Source organism: Psittacula echo (genome assembly GCF_963264785.1).
Source record: "Psittacula echo genome assembly, chromosome: 6".
NCBI classification, from domain to species: Eukaryota; Metazoa; Chordata; class Aves; order Psittaciformes; family Psittacidae; genus Psittacula; species Psittacula echo.
Genome location: NC_137743.1, coordinates 8,929,744 through 8,951,262, shown reverse-complemented (window position 1 = coordinate 8,951,262; position 21,519 = coordinate 8,929,744). Strand labels below are relative to the sequence as shown.

Here is a 21,519-nt window from a genome sequence, read left to right as displayed (position 1 = left end):
TCCTCTACATATGCGTATTGTATAGTTAAGAAATAACAGACGTGATAAGTAATACAAAGAGTTTGATTTTAATGAAAATAGCAGTAAGTTGTAACTCCATACGCAGAGCATTTGAAATTAATCAATGAACAGATTACTTCATTGAGAGAAAATTGCTTGGAATTAATGAATTCAGCAAATGGTAGATTTTCGTTCAGATTTGTGCTATTTTAAGACGTCTGATACTTTGAGAAGTGTCACTTTCAGTGAATTAGATTGAAGGTGAAAATGTTTTTTTCTGAACTTAATGGTATTTTTAGTAGGGTTTTATGTTCAAAAAAGTGTAATATGAGATGCTCCACAAAGGTTTCTGTTATTGGTAGCTGTATGACTAATTCTGTTTTAAGAGTACCTGCTAGAACAGATACACAGGTTCTTCATTGTTATCAGTTACCAGAGTCTATTCATAATTTTAGATGAGAAGGGGAAGGTCTTCTGGTTCTGATGTCAGAAGCTACTGCACTGGAAGTGTTACCAAAAAGAAATACCCATCTGCCAATGATTGCTGTCTGTCTTTGAAATCTTCTTGAAGAAAAATGTTCTCATTTCCACGTTATTTCACACTCTGTTCTCATTATCTGACTCAAAAAATGAGTAGTTTCCTTCACAGCTCTTATTTCTTCTTTCCAGACATTTGGAACATATCACTCAGTAATAATATGGCACAGTGCATTTTGTGCAATTTTTTTTGTTAGTCTAAAATTAATGGAGAAATTCATTGAAAACTAAACTAATCAATAATGGAACCGCTGACAGAGTCTTTATTAGAAAGAGATGATAGTATGTGTTATGTTTTAATTGTATATCAAGACAGATAAGAAATCAGGAAGATATAACCGCTATTACAGATATAGATACATTTACTTGCTTTTTCTAATAGGTCCATGTATATATTTGGGGGTTTTTCAAGTGTTCTTTTGAATGACATCCTTGTGTACAAGCCTCCAAACTGTGAAGCGTTCAGAGATGAAGAGCTGTGTAAAAACGCGCGTCCAGGGATAAGGTGTCTGTGGAACAAGAAACATTGTGAATCCTGGGAATCTGGACATGCTAACAACATCCTTAGAGCAAAATGTCCAAAGAAAACAGGCAAGTAAATTTTAGTCTTACAGGGTCGGATTTGCAATGAGATTTAGGAGATAACGGGCAAAAAAACCCCAAATGCCCCCCCCCCCGGTGGAACTAGTGATTGGACTGTTAAGACTGTTCCTCTCAGAGTACTCAATGCAATAGACTGATGGATTAATCTTTAAAATCATTAAATTCTGGCTTTTAATTTATTTTAAATACAGGGAAGTAGGTGCAGAAGGCACAGGTTTAAGGTGCTAAGGGATACAAAACAAGATGGTTCAAAGAAGAATTTATTTCATTGGGGAGCTAAAGGGTAAAATGACTTTGGATTTGGCTTGTGTTTGAAGAATTTATAAAAGGGTGAGCTTTGAAATACTGTAACTAATTTTCCTCTTTCTCTGCCTTCTGTTTTGGGACAGATATATATATGTCTGTGTGTATATTGACACACATTTTTATATATATATATATGTGTGTGTATATCTATAAAAGCCTTCATGTTTTTCTGATTCCAAGGAAGCATTACAGTAGTCAGAGCACAAATGGGTGCTCCAAGTGATACCTGGCATTACAGGCATATGGCACTCTCATGTCTGTGTGTCACCAGTAGGTGAGAGCAAAAGCATTGCTGCTTCATGTAGATTACCCATCAAACGGGAGCATTTGTATAAAAGAATATAGTACATTCACAGCTGGCTAGAAACTTGAGGCAAACAAACCCTTTGATGCAGTGTGTCAAAACGCGTTCAAGTTTGTCATGTGAATTTCTGTGCAGCATTGTGATAAGCTATATTGTTTGAAACAGTAGTTTAGCATTGCGAATAACTGTTGCACCCTATTCCGAAGTATTTTGGCTTGTCACAAACAAATTGCTTGTGAAAGCAGTATTCTTGTACTTCACATGAACAGCATATGCATCACTGCTACATACACCTACTAGTTTTTTTTGTGCATCTTTCCTTTCAGCACAGTATAAAATTGCTAACCAAACTTTGGCTCTGTGCTACATGTACAAACTACCATACAATTAAACTGCCAGTCTGCTTTTAATGTTTGTGAAAAAGATATTAGCTCTGCTATTAATGAGTATTTCAAGACATTTTTTCTGTTAGCTTTTATTTGTTTCAGAACTGTACATAAAGTTTTGAACTCAGAAAAGGTGCATTATATAACAAAAAGGTTACCTAGGTAAGGCTTTCTGAAGAGCTGCTTTTGTGCAGTTTAATAACATTTAGAGATCTTGAGTCTACAGTTTCAGCTCTTTATAAAAGGAAGAATCTTGAGATGCTGAATTCAAAAATAACACAGATGAAACTGGATCTTATAAAAAGCAACAGGTAAAGAACAAACCAAGCAAAGAACAGACAGGCTGAACTAAGGTAAAGTTAGAACAGTTTCCAAAATACAGCTGCCGCAGTGGCAATAACCTACAACTAAACCTGTGAGAGATGAGGTGAATAGAATTCCAGTACCAAAGAAGTTGTGTGGACACCACTGCTTCAAATCCTTCCCGTTTCTAGTGGTAATAAAACCAAATTCTTCAAGCCAGAAGCCAATTTTTCATATATTCTTTTACACTGCTCGGTTGTTCTCTGGTTGATGGTATCACCTGAGAAGCTGCTGATAGTCAATAGTAAAGCATAAGCAGAAATTTTAGAGGGTTTCCAAAAGTTCAGTTTCCTGGCAAGGGAATCTTTTAAACCTGTGTGGTCTTGAGACTAAAGAAACCAAACTGCACAGGAGTCAAACATGGTAATCAGTGCAGGAAAAGGCAGGAATTCCTCTATTCTTGGTCATAGTGATTTTGCAGATTTTTGCCTCTTTTAAACAGAAGTTATAACTTGTTTCTGTTTTAAGTAACATTAAAATTTAGTCCAAGTCCTGAAGCCTTGTATTCAGGATTTAACTCTTCTTCAAGTATTTTTTATAGAGAAAGGGCAGAACTATAACTTACCAATCATTGTTAGGTTTATAAGTTAATTTGTAAAGACTTAAACTGACTGTGTGTTGCTAATATGTCTTAGATTTTTTTAATCTACCAGTTTTACCATTGACTTCTTGCATAGCAACCTGATATTTTTATCAGAAACCTGCATCTGAAGAAAATCATTGCTCTGTGTTAAAGGAGTGAAGAATGAGTAGTTTAAGAAAGTTTCTGATACTCTTATGCACTGTGCTAAGAGAGTTTGTATGCTGCAAATACACTGCAGTGAGTATTCCTTTAGTTGATGAGACTTATGAACCTTCAAATATAGTTGTTACTGAAGGAATTTTTTAAGGAGTAGATCCTATCAACTGTATAGAATTAATTTCCTGCAGTAAGCTAAACCTTTATGAATGGCTAGAGTTCAAATGAAGGATGTAGCAGCAAGTGTTTAAAATATGGTGTTTTTCCCCTGTGTGATGTTTCCTTTTGCCTGTCATTGGTATTGCAGCTGCTGCAGATGACAGATGTTACCGGTACGCGGATTGTGCGAGTTGTACTGCCAATACAAATGGGTGCCAGTGGTGTGATGACAAGAAGTGCATTTCAGCAAATAGTAACTGTAGCATGGTGAGTCTGCAAACCGATGGTTGTGTTGTTAATGCTGTTTCTTTTCTAGCTAAGCCAGAGGCCTGCTGCAGCAAATGAAAAGGGTATAGTAGGCTAATAGTAGCTTGTTTTGAACACAAATGTAAATGTGCTTACCTGACATTGCAGTAAAAATGTTGCAGAGGGTAAAGTTGGACTGCAGCAATGATACCTATTCCAGAGGAAAAAAATATTTAGGATTGTGTTAGCCCACAATATATCTCTTGGGACAAATACTATTACATCCTTATTAATGACATTTGGAACAACCTGGAGTCATTATGCACAAAATCCAAGTTGATATGTGGCGTACAGTACGCAGACAGACATGGAATCCCATGAAGGATGGCTGTTGGTTTCCCTCCTCCTCCTCCCCCTTTTCAAACAGGACCAGGTCAGTCATCAACAGTCTTGGTATTCTCATCACTGTTCTTTATAGAAATGTTTTTCTTAGGGTCATGGAGTTACTTTTCTCATTAAGGAATATGAGCTTTTGTCACCATGAGATTAACAGGCTTGTGATGATTTGGTAATAATTTGTTCTGATCTTTGTAAATGCAAGCAATAAGAACATACACATTCATACAAGTTTCTCATTTTCTCCTTTTAATATTGCTTGCTGCCATGTTTTATTCTTTATGTTGTTGTCCACTGGTTGCTGCATCTCTAGCTTGTTAATTTGATTTTTGACAAGCTTATAATAGCATTTTAGCTTTATAAATTTTCCTTCTTTATATTTTTCAGGTAGGTCCAGGCACCTGGATGTAGTAGAGTTCAAAATCCTTTCTTTTCACACTTCCGTTAGTAAAAATAACTTGCTCTCTGGTGTGAACCTGATGCAAATCAATTGTGTTCTCTAGACAGATAAATTAATGTGCGAGTTGAATTGACTCTGACTCAAATCTTGCCCATTCAGAGCCAGCTTTAATCACTGGCATTCATAGTTGGTCACTACTAATAAGAGCAATGCAGACACAAATTCATCAACAGCCATGTTATAAGTCTGTCAAAGGGATTTCACATTCCATACACTAATGGTTAGTTTCCTTTGTGATCTTCAAGGGCTCTTCTTTTCCTAACACATTGTACTATATTAGGTGCCAATTTTCTAACTGTGGTTTTCAACTCTTAAGCAAGGAGTAGTTGCTAAGAAGCAGACCATCTTCATCTCTGATAAATGTGGAGCACTGGGTATTTTAGAACAAGCTTCTTAGTGTAGTATCCTTCTTTGACAACCGTTCATGACCAAGATTGTGAGCTTAATTAGCAACTGATGCACCGGTCTTCTATGTATCATTTCCTGTCCTTTATTCAGGGTTTGAAGTGGATAGGCTATTAGTGGAGTTAGTAGAGAGTGTGATAGTGAAAAATTCATCAAAATGATTTCTGAAAAGAATTATTATGATAAGCTGAAGATGGCTATTGCAAAATTAATGTATTGGCTGGGAGATGATGGAGGCAGAATGTTGCAGCTATCGACATAAAGCCACCAAAATAGCATCAACAGAATGGCACCATGTGGAGAAGTGGAATGGATCAGGCTGATTATCCGTTTTCATAGAAAGCTGCTTCTGGACTAGTCCCACAAAATGAAAATGTTGTGACAGCACTCTGACGATAATATGGCATAACAAGCTGTAAAATCAGAAGCATCACAAGGAGAAAGTCCACTTTTGTAGCTATACAAAGGCATTGATACATGACTTAGATCACAGAACATCCAGATGAGACAGACCATAAGGTGTTAGGATCTCTTTTGCTTCATGGAAACTGGTCAGCATACTAAAGATATGTTGGCAATTATTTTGGCAATGACCTTGTGGTCTTGGATATTTGCAAACCAGCAACTGGTCTGCTTATTGGAAGGGCTGTAAAATATGGATATTTCCCTGAAATAACTGTTTGCACAGATGGACTTCATAAGTAGTGCTAATGTATTGACTATACGTATTTACTTGCCTGTGTTCACTGATGTGGGTCAGTACATTAACAGGACACTATTTCCACTACTGTGCAGACTCATGGATCATTAAGATATATATCATGCTCATATCTGATGTAGTTGCAAGCAGAGGCTTGCATTGCCAGGTTGTTCTGGTGGTGGATATAATGAATTAACATCATCATATCTGATACAAATGTGGACGGATGAATACTTATCCTGTCTTCCCCAACTGGGAAAACAGTTTACTTAAAGTTTGTGGAGTGGTTCAAAATGGTACTGAAATTTGGCCAGTGAGCAGCATGCTAGCTGTCCTATTTGTCTGTTTTCTACAATTAAATCTATGTTAGAGATTTTGTCTGTTGTAATAAGGATTTTGAAGGTTGCCTTGAGAAATTACACCATTTAAATTCCTCAGACTGCTTACAGTGGTTTTATATAATACACTGAAGTTATTCCATGATAAAATGTAGGTCTTGTATATAAAATTAAGAAAACAGTTACTTAATTTTTACCTTTGAGATTGATGGATGCTGAAAATGGCACAATGACCTACTCTACCTTTTTTCAAAGCTATGCAAATACAGATACTGGTTTGACACGGGGGCAAAAGCAACGATAATGCTGTCATACTGTCTTACGCCAAGTACAGATGTCATGAAATACGAATACACGAAATTGCTCTTTCAAGCTCTTTCATGGAGCCTCTTGTATCTAGTCTAGAGCTGGTTTCAGCTTTGAAACATATGTCACAAAGAAGGAAGCAGTGTCATTGATGTACCTGTTTGTTTTGTCCCATTCATTGGATGTCTCCATCAAAGATCAAAATTTATACAGGAATATTTTGATTGACTTGTGAAACCTAATTGTGTTGTATAAGTGCTGCTCTAAGCACTGCATAGCACTCTCCTAAAATTTCTGTCCTGCTCATAACTGCCTTTTTAATTTGGCTTCTCTGTCTCACATCTTCCTTCTTTTGCTGTTTCCAAAGGAAGTTCTGTGTCCTGCTAGTGGCATGTTTCTGATTTTTGTGGAGTAGGTTGTATATACTTTTACTAGCAGTTCACTGCTCTTAGGTGTGTTATGTTGATCTTGCAGTTTGACCTTTGACATTTGTAGTCTATAATACCCAGCGTCTTCCTGGTCCTCCCTGATTCTGATGCATTTTGCCTGTTTCTTAATAGAGGAAAATCACTAGATCTGGATCTGCTTAATATGTTTATGAAACTGTATTCGCTTTGTACATCTGCACATAAAAAGCTTTATCTGGCATACTGTGAGAATGATACTCCCTTGCTGATTGCGTTGTTCAGAAAATTGACTCTATTTCTATTTGATAATGGACATATTCCTAGGAAAAGCTGTTAATTTTATAAATTTGCCTTCTAGTTTTTACCACCCTGTCTCCAGCAATAAATAAATAAAAGGCTTTGGGGAGAGATTGGTTTAATTTTAAATAGCTGCACCTTTACAATGTGTCATTTTTTCTTACGGTAGTAGCATGGAAGACCAAGCAAAGACTTGGTCTGCTCTTCAGGGAGGAGTCATCCCATGAAGCAAAATCTTTTTGTACCTTGTAAGAAAGAAGAGCTTTAATAAGAATAATCATATTTAAAAATAGCAATATACCAAGTCCACATTACGGCCCTAAAGCTGTCTCATTTTTGCAGGCAAATTCAAAAAGTGTGATTGCATTGAAGCCCTGAAAGTGCTGGAATACTTCCTGCTTGCAAACCTTCCTTAAGCAATGTGCATGGGAAAGAAGAGGGTGAGCTGGGTTTGGACATGTACCAGCCATTTGTATTTGTGTTTGGCTCAAGTACTGATAGACTTACAGGCTGAAAAATGTCACAATATTTATGTACACGTGTGAGTTCTTACTGAACAATATTATGGCTTCCTTTTGATATTTATAATGTGGAAGAATTTTGAGGGTTTTACCTTTTTCCTCTTTTCTTACCATTTTTTTTTTCAACCCACTTCTTTGCCTTCTCCCCAACCCCGTTCTTTGGGAAACAATGAGAAATGCTTGCTCTGGTTATAAAACCAAATTGGTTCCGTTTCTTTATATCCTCAAAAAACCTCTTCCCATTTCCTGGCTCCACACCAAACTTCACATCCAACCAGCAGTCCTGAAAGGCATGCTTCAGGAATTAACAGGAAATGGCTTCCTTCTCTTCTGTTGTCTTACTTCTCTACAGTAGAAATTGAAGTAATCGCTGAAGATAGGGTAGCTGTAATAAGATGCTTCACTTGTTGCCTACAGTGTTGGCCTGTAATCATTCCAATGTTGGCCTGTAATATAGAAATGGTAACTGCCTACACTAAACCATTACAAATAAAGTAACTTACTCCCATTTTACTTAAGGAAAGTATTTTGAAGGCTAGAAAGGCAGCAGTAATGTGATACTAAACTTTACTTGAAAAATGTTGACTCAGAGAAAATGTTTTCTCTTCCAAACTATACAAGTGCTTGGAAAAAAATGGAAAACCCCCACTTTTCTTGTAAAATTTCAGCTCTTATTCTGAATCTTCACATTAAGCTTGTTAAAATACCTACTTGCTACACTATTACCAATACCAAGAATAATAATAGTAATCTGCCTACATTTGAGGAACTCAAAAGAATAGTTAAAGGGAAATGTATAAAGTAGTGGAAGGAATTATGAATAGAATTAAATTTATCTTGAGAAAGATAAATTTAAGACTAAGGACTGCCCAATAGTGAGATTTGGGAGTAGCTTCAGAGAAATAGTATCAAACCTATTATATTAACGATTTCCAGGAACTAGACAAGATTACACTGTTGACCTAAAAAATCGAGGCGAAAGAGGAGAGGTAACAAATATTTGTGAATAGCAATTGCCAAAATTCTGAGATAAACTACTGTAAAATATTCCTTCTGCAGTGGTTATTCACAAAATCACTGCAGTTCATAAGCCTGTCTATATACTGCCACATCAAGAACAGTACTAAAAAACTCCAGGTAAATCAGACATAAGTGGGAAGCTTTATACATAACATGATTTACTCATGCTTTGGTGTGTAAACATTATAAATATCCTACAGCCATATACAACTTCAGTAACAGATGGGCTGTCATATTTCTGAATTTCATTGGGTTTGGTAGCTTAAGTTATAACCTTAATATTGTGTTAATATGAATTACCTATTGGATTCAGTTCTACTTTGAACTAATGAGATTTTCAGGCAAACACTGTTAAAATTGGATTTAAGGGCAATAAGTGCTGGGAATAAGGGAATACAACAGCGAACATTATTGCAGAATAGTCACTAGTACTTTGAATTTATTTTAAACATTAAGTAACCAACACACAACAAGCTTCATGATTAGAAAGTAATAGAAAAATATCTTGGTTTAGTTGGAAAATTGTAATCTGTATGTAATATCAATAAAGAGTATATAATTTACAAACCAGTGTGAATGATTAAGGATTTTTGACTATGCCATCATGAAGCATTAGAAATATTAGTTGAGTTATTGTAGATGAGCAGGTGGTAGTTACTTGTGCTCTAAAATTCACATTAAAGTATCTCTCAGGCAGTTTTGTGAATATGCTTTATGACAGTGAAACTAGATGTGGGCCTGTACCAAAGTTTTTTTGTGCTTTACTGTTTGTATACATTTATTTGTCTAGGTAGACATTCTATTGCTTTGTGGCATGGCCTTTGGCTCTGTTTCACACTGTGGTGTAGATTCCTTCTCCTAGAACTGCTTCTCTGTTGTCTTTTGCTTCACAGTAACCTTTCTTATAGACCAGAAAAATAGTGAGTACCTTTTATAATAAGCTCACTGATAGGTATCTGATCCAATAAAGTCAACAACCAAATCCTGAAACAGCAGTGTTCTTCAGCAGGACTGCAGTTGGCCTTGTGTGAGATTGATGTTCTGTCACTGTCCACATTCCACTACAACCACTGTGTAACTTATTGTAGGGTTTTTCCTTTAGATGTGCTTTATTGTACTGCAGGAGATAATTAGAAAGGAAAGCAATCAAAATTGTCATGTAAACCATGCATTTCCTGTCTAAGTGCAATCCGTCTTCGCTGCCGTGCATGAATTAATCTTTTGTTGCTAGAGAGAGAAAAAAACTGTTTGGGTTAGACAAGATGACCTCCAGAGGTCCCTTCCAACCTCAACTATTCTGTGGTTCTGTCTTGAATTAGGATATTTTTTTCATTATTACCTTGAAATTAAGTTAGTAGAGACAGCCTTATAGATAAGCTGATGAACTGGCTGAGGATTTGAGGCAGTTTATTAAGTAAGATATCAATATTATGTCTTGATTGAAAGTACTATCCAGAGGGAAAACGTTTTGGATTAAAAATGCCTAATTTGCAACGGAAGACCTGTTTTTAGGGTAACAAAACAAAACACTCCACCAAACTGCAGAAAATCCAAGTGAAAATTCCTTCAGTGTTTACTGCTCTTGTATACTAAGGTACCAAAGGAATGATGTTATTACTGGTTATATGTCACTGTTTGATGAAATGATTTCCTGTAGATTCTGTGAATTTCATATAAGCTATGTTGCATACAGGTTTGCTCTTAAATTTGTAAAAAGGCATGATTGAAATTTTTGACAAATCCTTCTTTTGTTTTGTGCCTACTGGCTTAGAGCTCCTATTTTTGTTTCATTTAATCCCAATAAAATGAAGCAGAACACACTTTTCCACCTTCAGTCAGTGATGTGTAATTATTTTACACCTGTATCTTGTGCCCTTTTTTATATTCAGTTTATTTTACTTGTTTTAACCTACATTGGACAAAATAATTTAGTGATAGCATATCCCTTAGCTATCTAAGAAGTAGAGATTTAGTTTAGTTATTTAAGTTCCTCTTGTGCTTTGCACAGGGAAACGGCATATTTAAAGTACTGTTTGACCCATTCAGAAGTTTTTCATGTAGGACAGGTAGGGTGATTTGTGGTCTAGAGATGCAGTTTATACTGTCTGCAACTGATAAGGGGATCTACACAAAACTTAAATTCACCCAAGCTTTTAGGCAGCTGTGATATTTTTCAGTGACTTTCACCTGCTGTGTATTTCAGTTTTGCCTTCTGGTTTCTTGATAGTTTGACATCTGTTTGAGATGCTGTTTTGTCTATTTTATTTCCATAGTCAGTTAAAAACTACACCAAATGTCATGTGAGGAATGAACAGATCTGCAATAAACTGACCAGCTGCAAAAGTTGCTCGCTGCACCTGAACTGCCAGTGGGACCAACGGCAGCAGGAGTGCCAGGCACTACCTGGTAAGGCCTATGAGGTGATGATGCTGCTTTAGCAGCCTTCCAGTATCTGAAGGGGAGCTATAGGGATGCTGGGGATGGACTCTTCATTAGGGACTGTAGTGACAGGACAAGGGGTAACGGGTTCAAACTTAAACAGGGGAAGTTTAGATTGGATATAAGGAAGAAATTCTTTACTGAGAGGGTGGTGAGGCACTGGAATGGGTTGCCCAGGGAGGTTGTGAATGCTCCATCCTTGGCGGTGTTCAAGGCCAGGTTGGATGAGGCCTTGGGTGACATGGTTTAGTGTGGGGTGTCCCTGCCCATGGCAGGGGGGTTGGAACTGGATGATCTTAAGGTCCTTTCCAACCCTAACTATTTTATGGTTCTATGATTCTATATAATTGATTTCAAAACTGGATAAATTTCTTCCATTGTTGTCAAAGAATATTTGTTCAATGAGTAGTCCTGGATTTGTTCTACTTGTGCTGACTCTCCTTGCCTGGCTGTTCCTGTACAGGTGAACACAAATGTAGTTACATCACTGGTTTGTATATCAGTGCTGGCTTTAATCTTGTAAGGAGAGATAATAACATAAGAGAAGGCATAATAGAATGTACCTCTGCACAAGCCAGATACAAATTCTAGCCTGTGGGGACCACTGAGTGTGGAGCTGAATTGCCACACTGAGTCCTTTACTATCACATATCCACTGACATTGTTACTCTTGCTAGCTGAGGGTTTATCTTCTAAATTATGCTTCAGTTATACTTCAATTTGGCTGTGCAGATACTGCCTAAGATCTAGTTTCTTGATTGTTTAATGTTGGTAATATTATGAAAGGAGTGAATATTAAAATACTGATATAAAGTATTCTCAGAAGGTGACTGTTAATGTTCTGAAATAATATTTATTCTGTAATTTGTATTCATAGCTATGTATATGCAGTTAGATGTCAGAACCTTTTCCCTTCGATCTTTATGTCCAGATGAAGTTAATGAATGCATTTTTTCAGAGATTAATTAAATAACTTTGATCAATTAATTCTGCATAATAAATAGTTGAGAATAAACTGGATTTTCATTTAAAATGCAGTTTAAAGCTGCATTTGTTTAATCTTTGTAAAGATTAACTATAACACTTGCTCTGAATTACTTTTTTTAGTTATCTGAACCTGAGTCATGCTAAAGAGTAAATATTTTCTGAGATGTTATTTAAATTTCCTATTATTCTCATTGTATTTGTGCTTAGGCAAATAAAAATGCAAAGATAGGATGATAAAGCAAAGCAAGGGTAAAGTTGTGAGCTCTTAATTCTAGGAAAGTTGGTTTTAGATTTTGAAAATGGAAATTGAGTGTGGGATGCATTTGGAATTATGACATCAGGAAGGTAAAATTCAGACTCCCTTAGGGTTTTCATTATGTTTTTTCAAATAATCTTTAATCATATGCTTTACCCTAGCTCATCTGTGTGGGGAAGGATGGAGTCATATTGGAGATGCCTGCCTCCGCATAAATTCTAGTCGTGAAAGCTATGACAATGCCAAACTGTATTGCTACAATTTGAGTGGGAATCTTGCCTCATTAACAACCTCAAAAGAAGTGGAATTTGTTCTCGATGAAATACAGAAGTATACACTTCAGGTAACTTGAGTAACTGTAATTGATGCTTGTGTGAATTAAATTTTCTTTGAGAAATATATTGTAGAGATTTGTTCAAAGAGAATAAAGTTTATGCCTGCAAAGAAATGTAGCGTGATGCTAAAGAGTGCTGTAAGTGGTGTATAGGATATTAAGGAAGTCTCATGTTTAAAGTTAATGACACGGCAGTACCCAAGTGTTTCTGCATACCAGATTTAACTGTTACTGGTTATTGTTTACTTTCAAGATGTGACTCAAGAACGGCTTGGAACGCTGATTTGGGAAGTCCCAATGCTTTTCAATACCCTGTGATAGCAGGAATCAAAAAAAGACACAATAATTTTCACTGTAACAGAGAAATAAATCCAGACGTTAACATATGTATCCATAAAACTGCTCGCAGGATTGGGTTTGGATGGTGAATAGCTGGGCTGCAAGCAGCTGAGGACAAGGAGGTACTAAAGATGTATACTTTTCTTCTCCAGAAAACCCTAGCTCCCTATATAACTGGTATGTAAGATCAAAGGGTCACAGGATAGCTGTACTAGTATGTGAAGCATGTAGAAATTCCCTGCACAGTGGCATTGGAATGAGCCAAGAGCTAATTAGCTTTCTGCTCTAATGGTGGGGGAGCAAAAGGGTTGAAAACTCTCACATGCCTCTGGCAAATACAGGAAGCTGCCATCAAAATATTTCTTAGGAAAGCGATCCGTGTTAATTTAACTGTAGGACAGAAGACGGGAAATTGAGGATTAATGACCTGTTCATGGGTGGTCAGCTTCTTTTTTTGAGCAGTTAAATATTCAGATGCTTATTGCTGTTTAAACTGTTGGAAAGCCTACCCACATCATTGGTACCCATATATGAAATGTATGGGTATATATGCTCAAATATAAATGCTCAATATATGCTCAAAAGGTGTCAAACCCAACAGTGTACACTCAGATGGAATGTCTTAGCAGAATAAGATTCTATTACAAGCAAATCAGTTTGTCTTAGTAAAGGACATTTTTAGAGCTATTTTAGTTTGTAGAACATGCAGCATTTCTTTGTATAAACCCCCCTAATTTTTAAGTAGTTTAGGATTTTACAGTCACAGGAAAATGGAAGGTAATTGTGAACAGTAATTAAAGCTTATATCAAGCTAGTATGTGATTTGCAAAGTTGTTATGTTGGAGATGAATTGAGATGCATATGAAGGAAATGGCAGTTAAGAATTGCCTTTGTTATGCTAAATCTGAATTCAAGATTTTTGGGACATATAGTGTGAATTAAAATATTCTGTATTACCCTTTTTAGTGTCCCATTTCAAGGAGATGCAAATATAAGTTATATTCTTAAATTTGGGTAGGCTTTTTTTCCCTGTAAATGTAGGACCTGGACAGAGAGAGGTTTTTTTTTTTTTTTTCCTGGAAAGACATGTATTTTCTATTATTTGCTAATAAAGGACAGAGAAGTAATTCTTCTATGTCAGAAGATCTCCCCTGATATTGTACTTACAGTAGACTTGAAACACATTGTCTGTTCCTTGATCTGAGATAATGTTGAAAATGTAATTGAAAACAAAATAACAAAATCACAAACGTCAGTGATTTCTGTAGTTATTTATTTTGCTGCTTTTATTTTTTTTTCCTTTTCTTTTTTCCCTGATTCCCATTAAAATATTGCACAGGAGGCCTTCAAATCTAATAGCAAGTGATGGAGTATTGATATGACTGACATTACCTGGCTGGCTTGAGGTGTAGATGAGAAATAGCTGGTTTTTTTAGTTTAGAAACTAGATTTTTCTTACGTTTCAGAGCTTTGAACTTGAACAAGGTAACATCCTGCTGCACATATCTTTATTTAAACAATGTCCTAAGCCAATGTGGTGATGTAAATTTGAAATACGTAATGTACAGTTTTGCAATTGTAGATAAATGTACGTTCTTCATAAGACTATCTTGGGTTAAAGGACTTACCCTGGTGTTTTCAGTGGTATTTGAGAAAAAGAAATAAGGGGTTTTTTTAAATTCATATCTATCTTTCCAGTTCCATTTATTCTGTATGAGACAGCCTGAATGTCTTATCCAGACTCTCTGGAACTCTTTGATTTTTCCTTTGTCTGCCTTTTCCTCTCAAACTGCAATCATAATGATTTAAGGAGTGAGATTTCATTTTAGATGACTGTTGTAACAGGTGGTGATGTGGAGTTCACAAATGCAGTCAGAGCAACTTTAAGGTGAACACAGTGCCTTTTAATCTGTATTATCTATGGTGGAGTTTGACTTGTGTGGTTAATATCAAAGGCTTTAAAATCTTCACCTATGTGAAGAGCTTTCAGGATTAGTGAATGTGTCAGAGCAACATTTGAAAATAAGAATATGGATCTGTTTTTATCTCTGCTTTATTTGATATACTGAGAAGAGAAGAGCAACTTTTATGAATGTTGTGTATTATACAAACTGTTAGAATGGTGTTAGTAAATACTGCAGCTTGGAAGGACTTAACGATTCTTTATTGTTCATAGAAATAATGTGAAACTTCACAGATTCTGGTTAGGGGTGTGCTTTATTATTTTTCTTTCTAATGCACAAAGTCCTTGTCCTTGGACAAATTTAGGACAATTTCTTTATCATGTTTAGAATAACACAAAACACTGATGCTTGAGAAAGTTTCAGATGGAGGAGGCTGCTATTGTCTCCGCACCCTGTCCAGACCTTATCATATATCAGTAATTTCTCTTTAAATCCAATGCAAAATTGGAAATCAATAGATTGACTCCTAAAAGGTAAGGAGAAGGTTCATTTGGTACTTAAGGGGCAAAACAAAGACCTTTGTAGTATGAAGTCAAAACACAGTTGAGTTTGCAGATGTATTCTAAAACTATCACCAATAATCAGCAGTCTAATTTGTGTTTTTCATTGGAAAAAAATCAAGTTCTTTAAGAGAATGTCAAAGTAAACACAATGGATGGACTGCAGATTCCCATACTAAAGCAAAACGACACCATCTTTTTTTATGTGCTGTTTTATTGACCTAGTAAGCAAAATATTATGAAAGGGAAGATTTGAGTTTTTCTATAGATTAAACAGCAATACGAGGTTAATTCATTGTTCTTGCAATATTCAAATGTTGCATATTCATTTGAAAGTGCAATAGTGCTCTTGGGAGTTTGCTCACAACTGTGGGAATTGAACTAAAAATAACAACTTTCTTGTTAACATGCAATGAATTCTGAGATGACTTAGTTTTGGTGTAGTAAGCATAAACAAAGATGAGAACAGTTTAAACAATGCCTTTGATTATGTAAACTGCAACTTTCCTTAACTCAGTGTTCTCAGGGCCTAAGCATCCTTTATAAATTACACTTGAGTGTAGGTTGTTGTTAATTAGTGAGCTTTGCATGGCAATATTATTCCTTGTTAGATGAAAGTATTCTCAGAGGGCTGTATGTTTTTGTGGTTTTATCAAATGTGTGGTTTTAGTGAAGCTGACACCTACTTTTTTTTCTGTATTGGTCTCATTAGTACAGTTTCCAGCAGTCCCACTTCTCTGTTGTGGTTTTGGAAGCCCAATAAATTGCTTCAGCATTTTGTCTCCATAAGAGCTGTTACATTGGCTGCCCATTAGTTCACCTCTAGTTTAACTTTGTCTTCCCACTTTCAGGAAGTGGGGGGCTCAACTTGCTTCGTATGCTTGAGAAACTGAATTTCCCCCTAAAATTACCCCCTGTAAAGAAGAAAACTCAAGAGCTTTTAAACCAAAGTCCCACTGGAATACTAGCTATAATCCCTCTGGATGGAAATTGGGGAGGCTGTAATTTTTTTGATTTGCCAGATTTTCTGGTTTTTTAACCAATGTTACAACAGCAAAATTTGAAGACAGTGGGATAAAATGTTCTTACGACCTAATGCATAACTCCTACTTTTCAGTGAGTCTAGATTTCATCATTTGTGTCTAATAGAAACTGAGACACTTAAAAATCACAGAGCTGCCTCCACTGCGTATGTGTCATTCCCTGGGTAACTATTGGCAAAATATGAAATGTGCAGGTATCTAGCATAGTTTGAATCAATGCATCGTGAAAAAAACAGATACTGAGCAATGGACTATTAAATAGAATAGATGTTTTCTCTTCACATAGGTCTTAGTTTTAGTAGGCAGGTTTTCTTAAGCATAAGGATGCATAGAAGAGGCAAACTGACAGCAAGCACTTCTCAGAAGTGTGGATGTTATGGAAATATGAGCATTAAGTGGCCACTGTATTTTGAAAGTTTCTAGAATTATTATAGAATCCCAGGCTGGTTTGGGTTGGAAGGACCTTAAAGCTCATCCAGTTCCAGCCTTCTGCCATGGGCAGGGACACCTTCCACTGGAGCAGTTTGCTCCAAACCCTGTCCAACCTGGCTTTGAACACTGCCAGGGATGGGGCAGCCGCAACTTCTCTGGGCAACCTGTGCCAACACCTCAACATCCTCACAGTAAATTAGAAGCTTAATTACCACTAAACCTTTGTAGTTCGGTTTGGGGGGAAACTATTTTCCTAGAAATCAAGGAGTTCAAAAGAGTGTTAAAGTTTGTTGAAGTTTGGTAATAAGTTATTGTGTTGCACACATTAGAAAATGCATCAGAAGTGTATCATACACTTCCAGGACAATTTAAGATCCAAAATGAAAGGAATTTAAATAAAGATGTGGATAAATTTTTGAGAAGTTATGTAGTTCCTTAGTATTTTGCATAATTAAGGAACAGAGGAGAACCTTGAGCCTCAGTAGTAATTGGCTATTCAGTAAAGGTAGGCTTGCTCACTTTGCTCCTCTGCAAATTATTCAGCCCTCATTAAATTAGTGCTGAGGCAGCAGTACTGCCTGAAAACTGTGTCATGACTATAAATGATCACATTCACTGTAGATCTCAAAGCAGCTTAGCCTGACTTAAATTTTCTGAGTAAACCCTAGATTTAACATAAAGCATGAGCTCTGTAGTTAAGGTGACTCAATTTCCCTTTCTAATATAATTGCATAAGTACTACTTAAAAGAAAATTAAAATTGAGGGGGTTAGAAAAAGAGCACACATTTGAAATTATTAGTGATTAGTATTTAATGACTTCCTGCAATGGTTAAAAACTTGCCTTATGTTCAATTAAATAGGACTGTAGCTCATTCTGTGAGCACAGACTGACATTCTATTTGTATGCATCTTATGATAGCAGTTTTGCTTTTCTGTCAGATGAAAATAAAGCCCTATCCAGCAACTTGCCTAAGAATTTAATAATCCTGAAACTTTTCTAACTTAACATAAAGATTGAATTCTTGCTTAAAAGGGTTTTTGGCAACTTATTATCAGTGTTCTAAAAGATTGTTCTATAGAACCAGATAAACCTTGACTAGCTGCCTTTCAAGCACAAGTATATAGCTTCTGAAATGGACTGTGAGTTCTAAAACCTGGCCTGGAAAGAAATAGGTAACAGGAGAAACATATTCTAGAGAATGGTTCTAAATCTTCAATAGTGTAATGGGATAAAGCTATGGAACAGTTCTCAAGGTATGTTTGATTGCATTCTCTAGTGCAACATTAGTAAGGCCCATTACAAGCTTTGCTGAGGTAGCTTTGGCCACCTGCTGTGTATGGCATTGCTTTGTTTCACTGTGAAATTTTACTTTGATGATTTCTGAACATTTTCCTCCCTACATCCCAAATTTTAACTGATAGTTTACCTAGAATGCTATTGAATAAGCTTAGTTGGTGCTCATGTTGTTTTAAAATGAGGTACATAATGTAAAACACGAGTTTTCATAGATATACCTTATAGCCTGATTTAAAAAAGAAAAAAATCCACTGGAATATTTGAAAGAATACATAATTTTTCGGAATATAGTAATAGTATTCCAGCAAAAATTGTCAGAATTTGAGCCACCAGAATATGAGCAGTCATATTCTGTAATGATGGTTAAACAAATTCTAGCCTATGCATGTTGAATTTTATATATATTTTCAAAAAATAGAAAAATTGTAGATTAGAATTCATATTTGCTGCAATGAGCTGCTGCTTCCTCCCTATCCTTTCCTCTTCCCACACAAAGGAAAAATTAAGTCAAAAGTTTATAAATTTCACCATTTCACATAGAAATCTGTAATGTAGTTGAAATAATTCCTAAATCCTATGAAGAATTATAATCTGTATTTAGTCAAAAAGCTGTCATTTCTTTTGGTGACTTTTCATGGATAAAATGCAGCTTTTAGCTCTTAACAATTTGAAATGGCCATGTCATTGTTTACTGACAAGTGTGTACATGTTCACATGTGTAGCCATTCATATGTGTGTTGGAGCTTTTCCTTCCTCAAATAGAAAAGGATTGCAGGCTCCTCTTCAACTCTGAATCTGAACAACTTGCCAGATACAGTGAGGATAGGATAGGTTTCTCCATTGTGGATATTGGGCATCTTGAAAGTATACATTCATCAAGGCCTTGAGAAAGAAAGAACTAGTCTTCATAAGTAAGGAGTAACTTTCTTCCCACTTACACGTTGAGCAAATATCATCTGACCTTCCAATAAAGAAGCTGGTATTCTTGAGAAGAAAAGAATAGACATATTTGGGGCTTGTCAGCAAGTTTGGTTTTTTTTTTCCTGAGATAAAGAGTAGATTTGTACTGTGTTTTTCATCCACCTGGCTTGATAACTGTATTTTTGAAGAGGCATGGAAACTAGACTCTTACATCAGTGAGTTCTGGGTACAGTGAACAGGCAGGCTGGTTTTCTTCCTGTCTGATCCTCTTCAGAAGTATCTTTGGCAAGATATTCAAAGTAAAGGAGTCGATTTCCTACATTCATTTTGCATTAAATGAAACAACCATGGAGTTCAAGTGAAGGGTGTTCAACTCATTATTTTTAAGCCTGAAGAAGAAACTGGATTGACGTTCTCATTCGGCACCTTTGAAGTCCCTCAGTTGCTTCAAGTACTTTGAGACTCCCAGCTATTATGATTGAACCTTTCATTGGTTTGAGAGATGAGGACTAGATCTATGCTTCTTTTTTTGTGAAGAAATTAGTTGGATAGTCACAGCACACTGGTGGCTCTAGATGTCACAGTTGGACCTTCCTGAATTCTCTATTCCCTGTTTGTTTTTTCCTGTTGCCTTTCATGGAGTGCAGTAGCATTCACTTTTGCTGATAAGCTTTAGTGATATCAACATGCCGTCTGCTATTGCCAGTAGTCTTCAGTCTACCGCATCTTGGAATCAACGCCACAAACTCGAATATGTGCTTTAAGCAAGACCTTTGAGCATTTTGGTGGCCTGCTTCTCAGCTATTTACCGTATTTTAATCAAATAATTAAAAAATCTTTTGGATAATCTGTTTTGAGCATCCTAACAGCACACCCAGAGCAGCTTAAGTGAGGCTGCAACGCAACAGCTTTGATAGTGTGTATTTGATACTATGCTAATCAGTGTTCAGGTCTGATGTCTTACACTTCTAAAGAGCCAAAGATGGTACATCTGGAACTTGACATACCCATAAATTGTCCAGATATTGCAGCTAGTAAGGAAGATGATGACTACCGTATGTGTTGCTTTTAACAACAGTCTTTCATTTCAGGGGTGCTGCTTTTATCTCCTAAGGCTGCCCTGGCATTCATCCTACCTGGGACTTTGTCATCCTTCAAGGGGTTCTGAGACACTCTCCTACTCAAATAAAAGAGTTTCTTTCCAAATGTCACTGCTGCACTGTCAGTTTTTATTATTGGCCTGACATACTTTTCACCATAGCTGGAATAGGATCTCTGCTTTCTGTATGCTGATGCTGAGGATTATTTGGCAGTGCAGTTGAAACAGTAATATGTTGAAGGTTCTCTTGGCTGGAATTCCTCAGCCCCAAAGTAGGCCTTTAGGGTTGGTTTAGGTCTGTATTTGTCAGCAATTTATCCTGCCTAAGCCCCTGGCATATTTTATGTGTGCCTGGTGTGCATGTTTAGCATTCTACAGAGAGATGTCTAGAGACATGCATAAATATCTAAGGTTTTCTGATGCATGCAGACCACGTACATATACAGCAGTCTAGGCAACTAAACAACAAATAAGACAACAGATGTATTATCTACCACTTTCCAGATGCCCAAGTTCCACTTTCACTACTTGAATCACATTCTATCTAGTATCCAGGATGTGGGTGCTCTCACAGACACCTGGAAAGTTCATCACCTGGGGTAGCAATGAAGTTATAAAGTAAATACAGAAGTAAGATGCGAAAGTGGGCAGTGACACTTCTGCTGGATGTTCTTGTTGCTATCCAAGTCTCTCAGAATGCATCACTGCTTATGGAATGGAACTTATTAATTTTCTGCTTTATTTAAGTTTTTCTTGCATCTGTAAGTCTCTTAGTTGCAGTAGCAATTTCTGTTTGATCATGCTGCCAAATGATAAGACAGAAGAAGGAGAGAGCATAGGGAACACGATTTAGGAGTGTCAGGAATACTGATTATCTACCTACAGAGTTTTTTTAAAAGTATTACCACTGCTATTTCTGAAGCAAAAGTAATAATCCTTTATATTTCAGTTTCGTCTAGTGAGGCAGGGGAAAAAGAGGAATGCTCTGATCAGGCATAAGAAAGAGCTCTGAAAGATCTTGCAGTTGTGGATTACACCTGAATGGGAGAAGAAAGATGTGAGATCAAAGAGGAAAAATCTCTCAGAGAGATGGTGACAGTGACTCTTGGTTCACTTGTGAAATTTCATATAGAACTTGAAATACAGTGGGTTCCCTTTAGGTGCATTATAGTGTTTTACTTACCTTGGCATGTAAATTAAATCAGTCGAGAACTTTTATTCACGATCAGATCAACATCTTTACTGGTAACATCTGTCCTTTGCCCAGTGCAGATGGCTGGGTTGTTTGTACTCTAGTATTCACCTAACACCACGTACATGTCACAGCTGTGGTCTGTTTCTGTTCTTTGTTAAAATGGGGTTAGTTAAAACTGATAGCATAGAGATTACGTGAGGAAAAGTGTTTGCTTTCAGT

At 36.5% G+C, this 21,519-nt stretch overlaps 1 protein-coding gene across 1 annotated transcript in view; it reads left to right on the top strand.

Moving 5' to 3' along the window:
- ATRNL1 (attractin like 1) overlaps positions 1–21,519 on the top strand; it is a gene marked incomplete at both ends in the record, with an annotated part of 528,973 nt that overhangs the window by 109,452 nt on the left and 398,002 nt on the right. The window contains 4 exons of the mRNA XM_080620626.1: positions 920–1,128; positions 3,546–3,664; positions 10,767–10,899; positions 12,337–12,518. Of these exons, the coding sequence (XP_080476752.1) occupies positions 920–1,128; positions 3,546–3,664; positions 10,767–10,899; positions 12,337–12,518 (643 nt within the window). The remainder of the gene's footprint in view (positions 1–919; positions 1,129–3,545; positions 3,665–10,766; positions 10,900–12,336; positions 12,519–21,519) is intronic.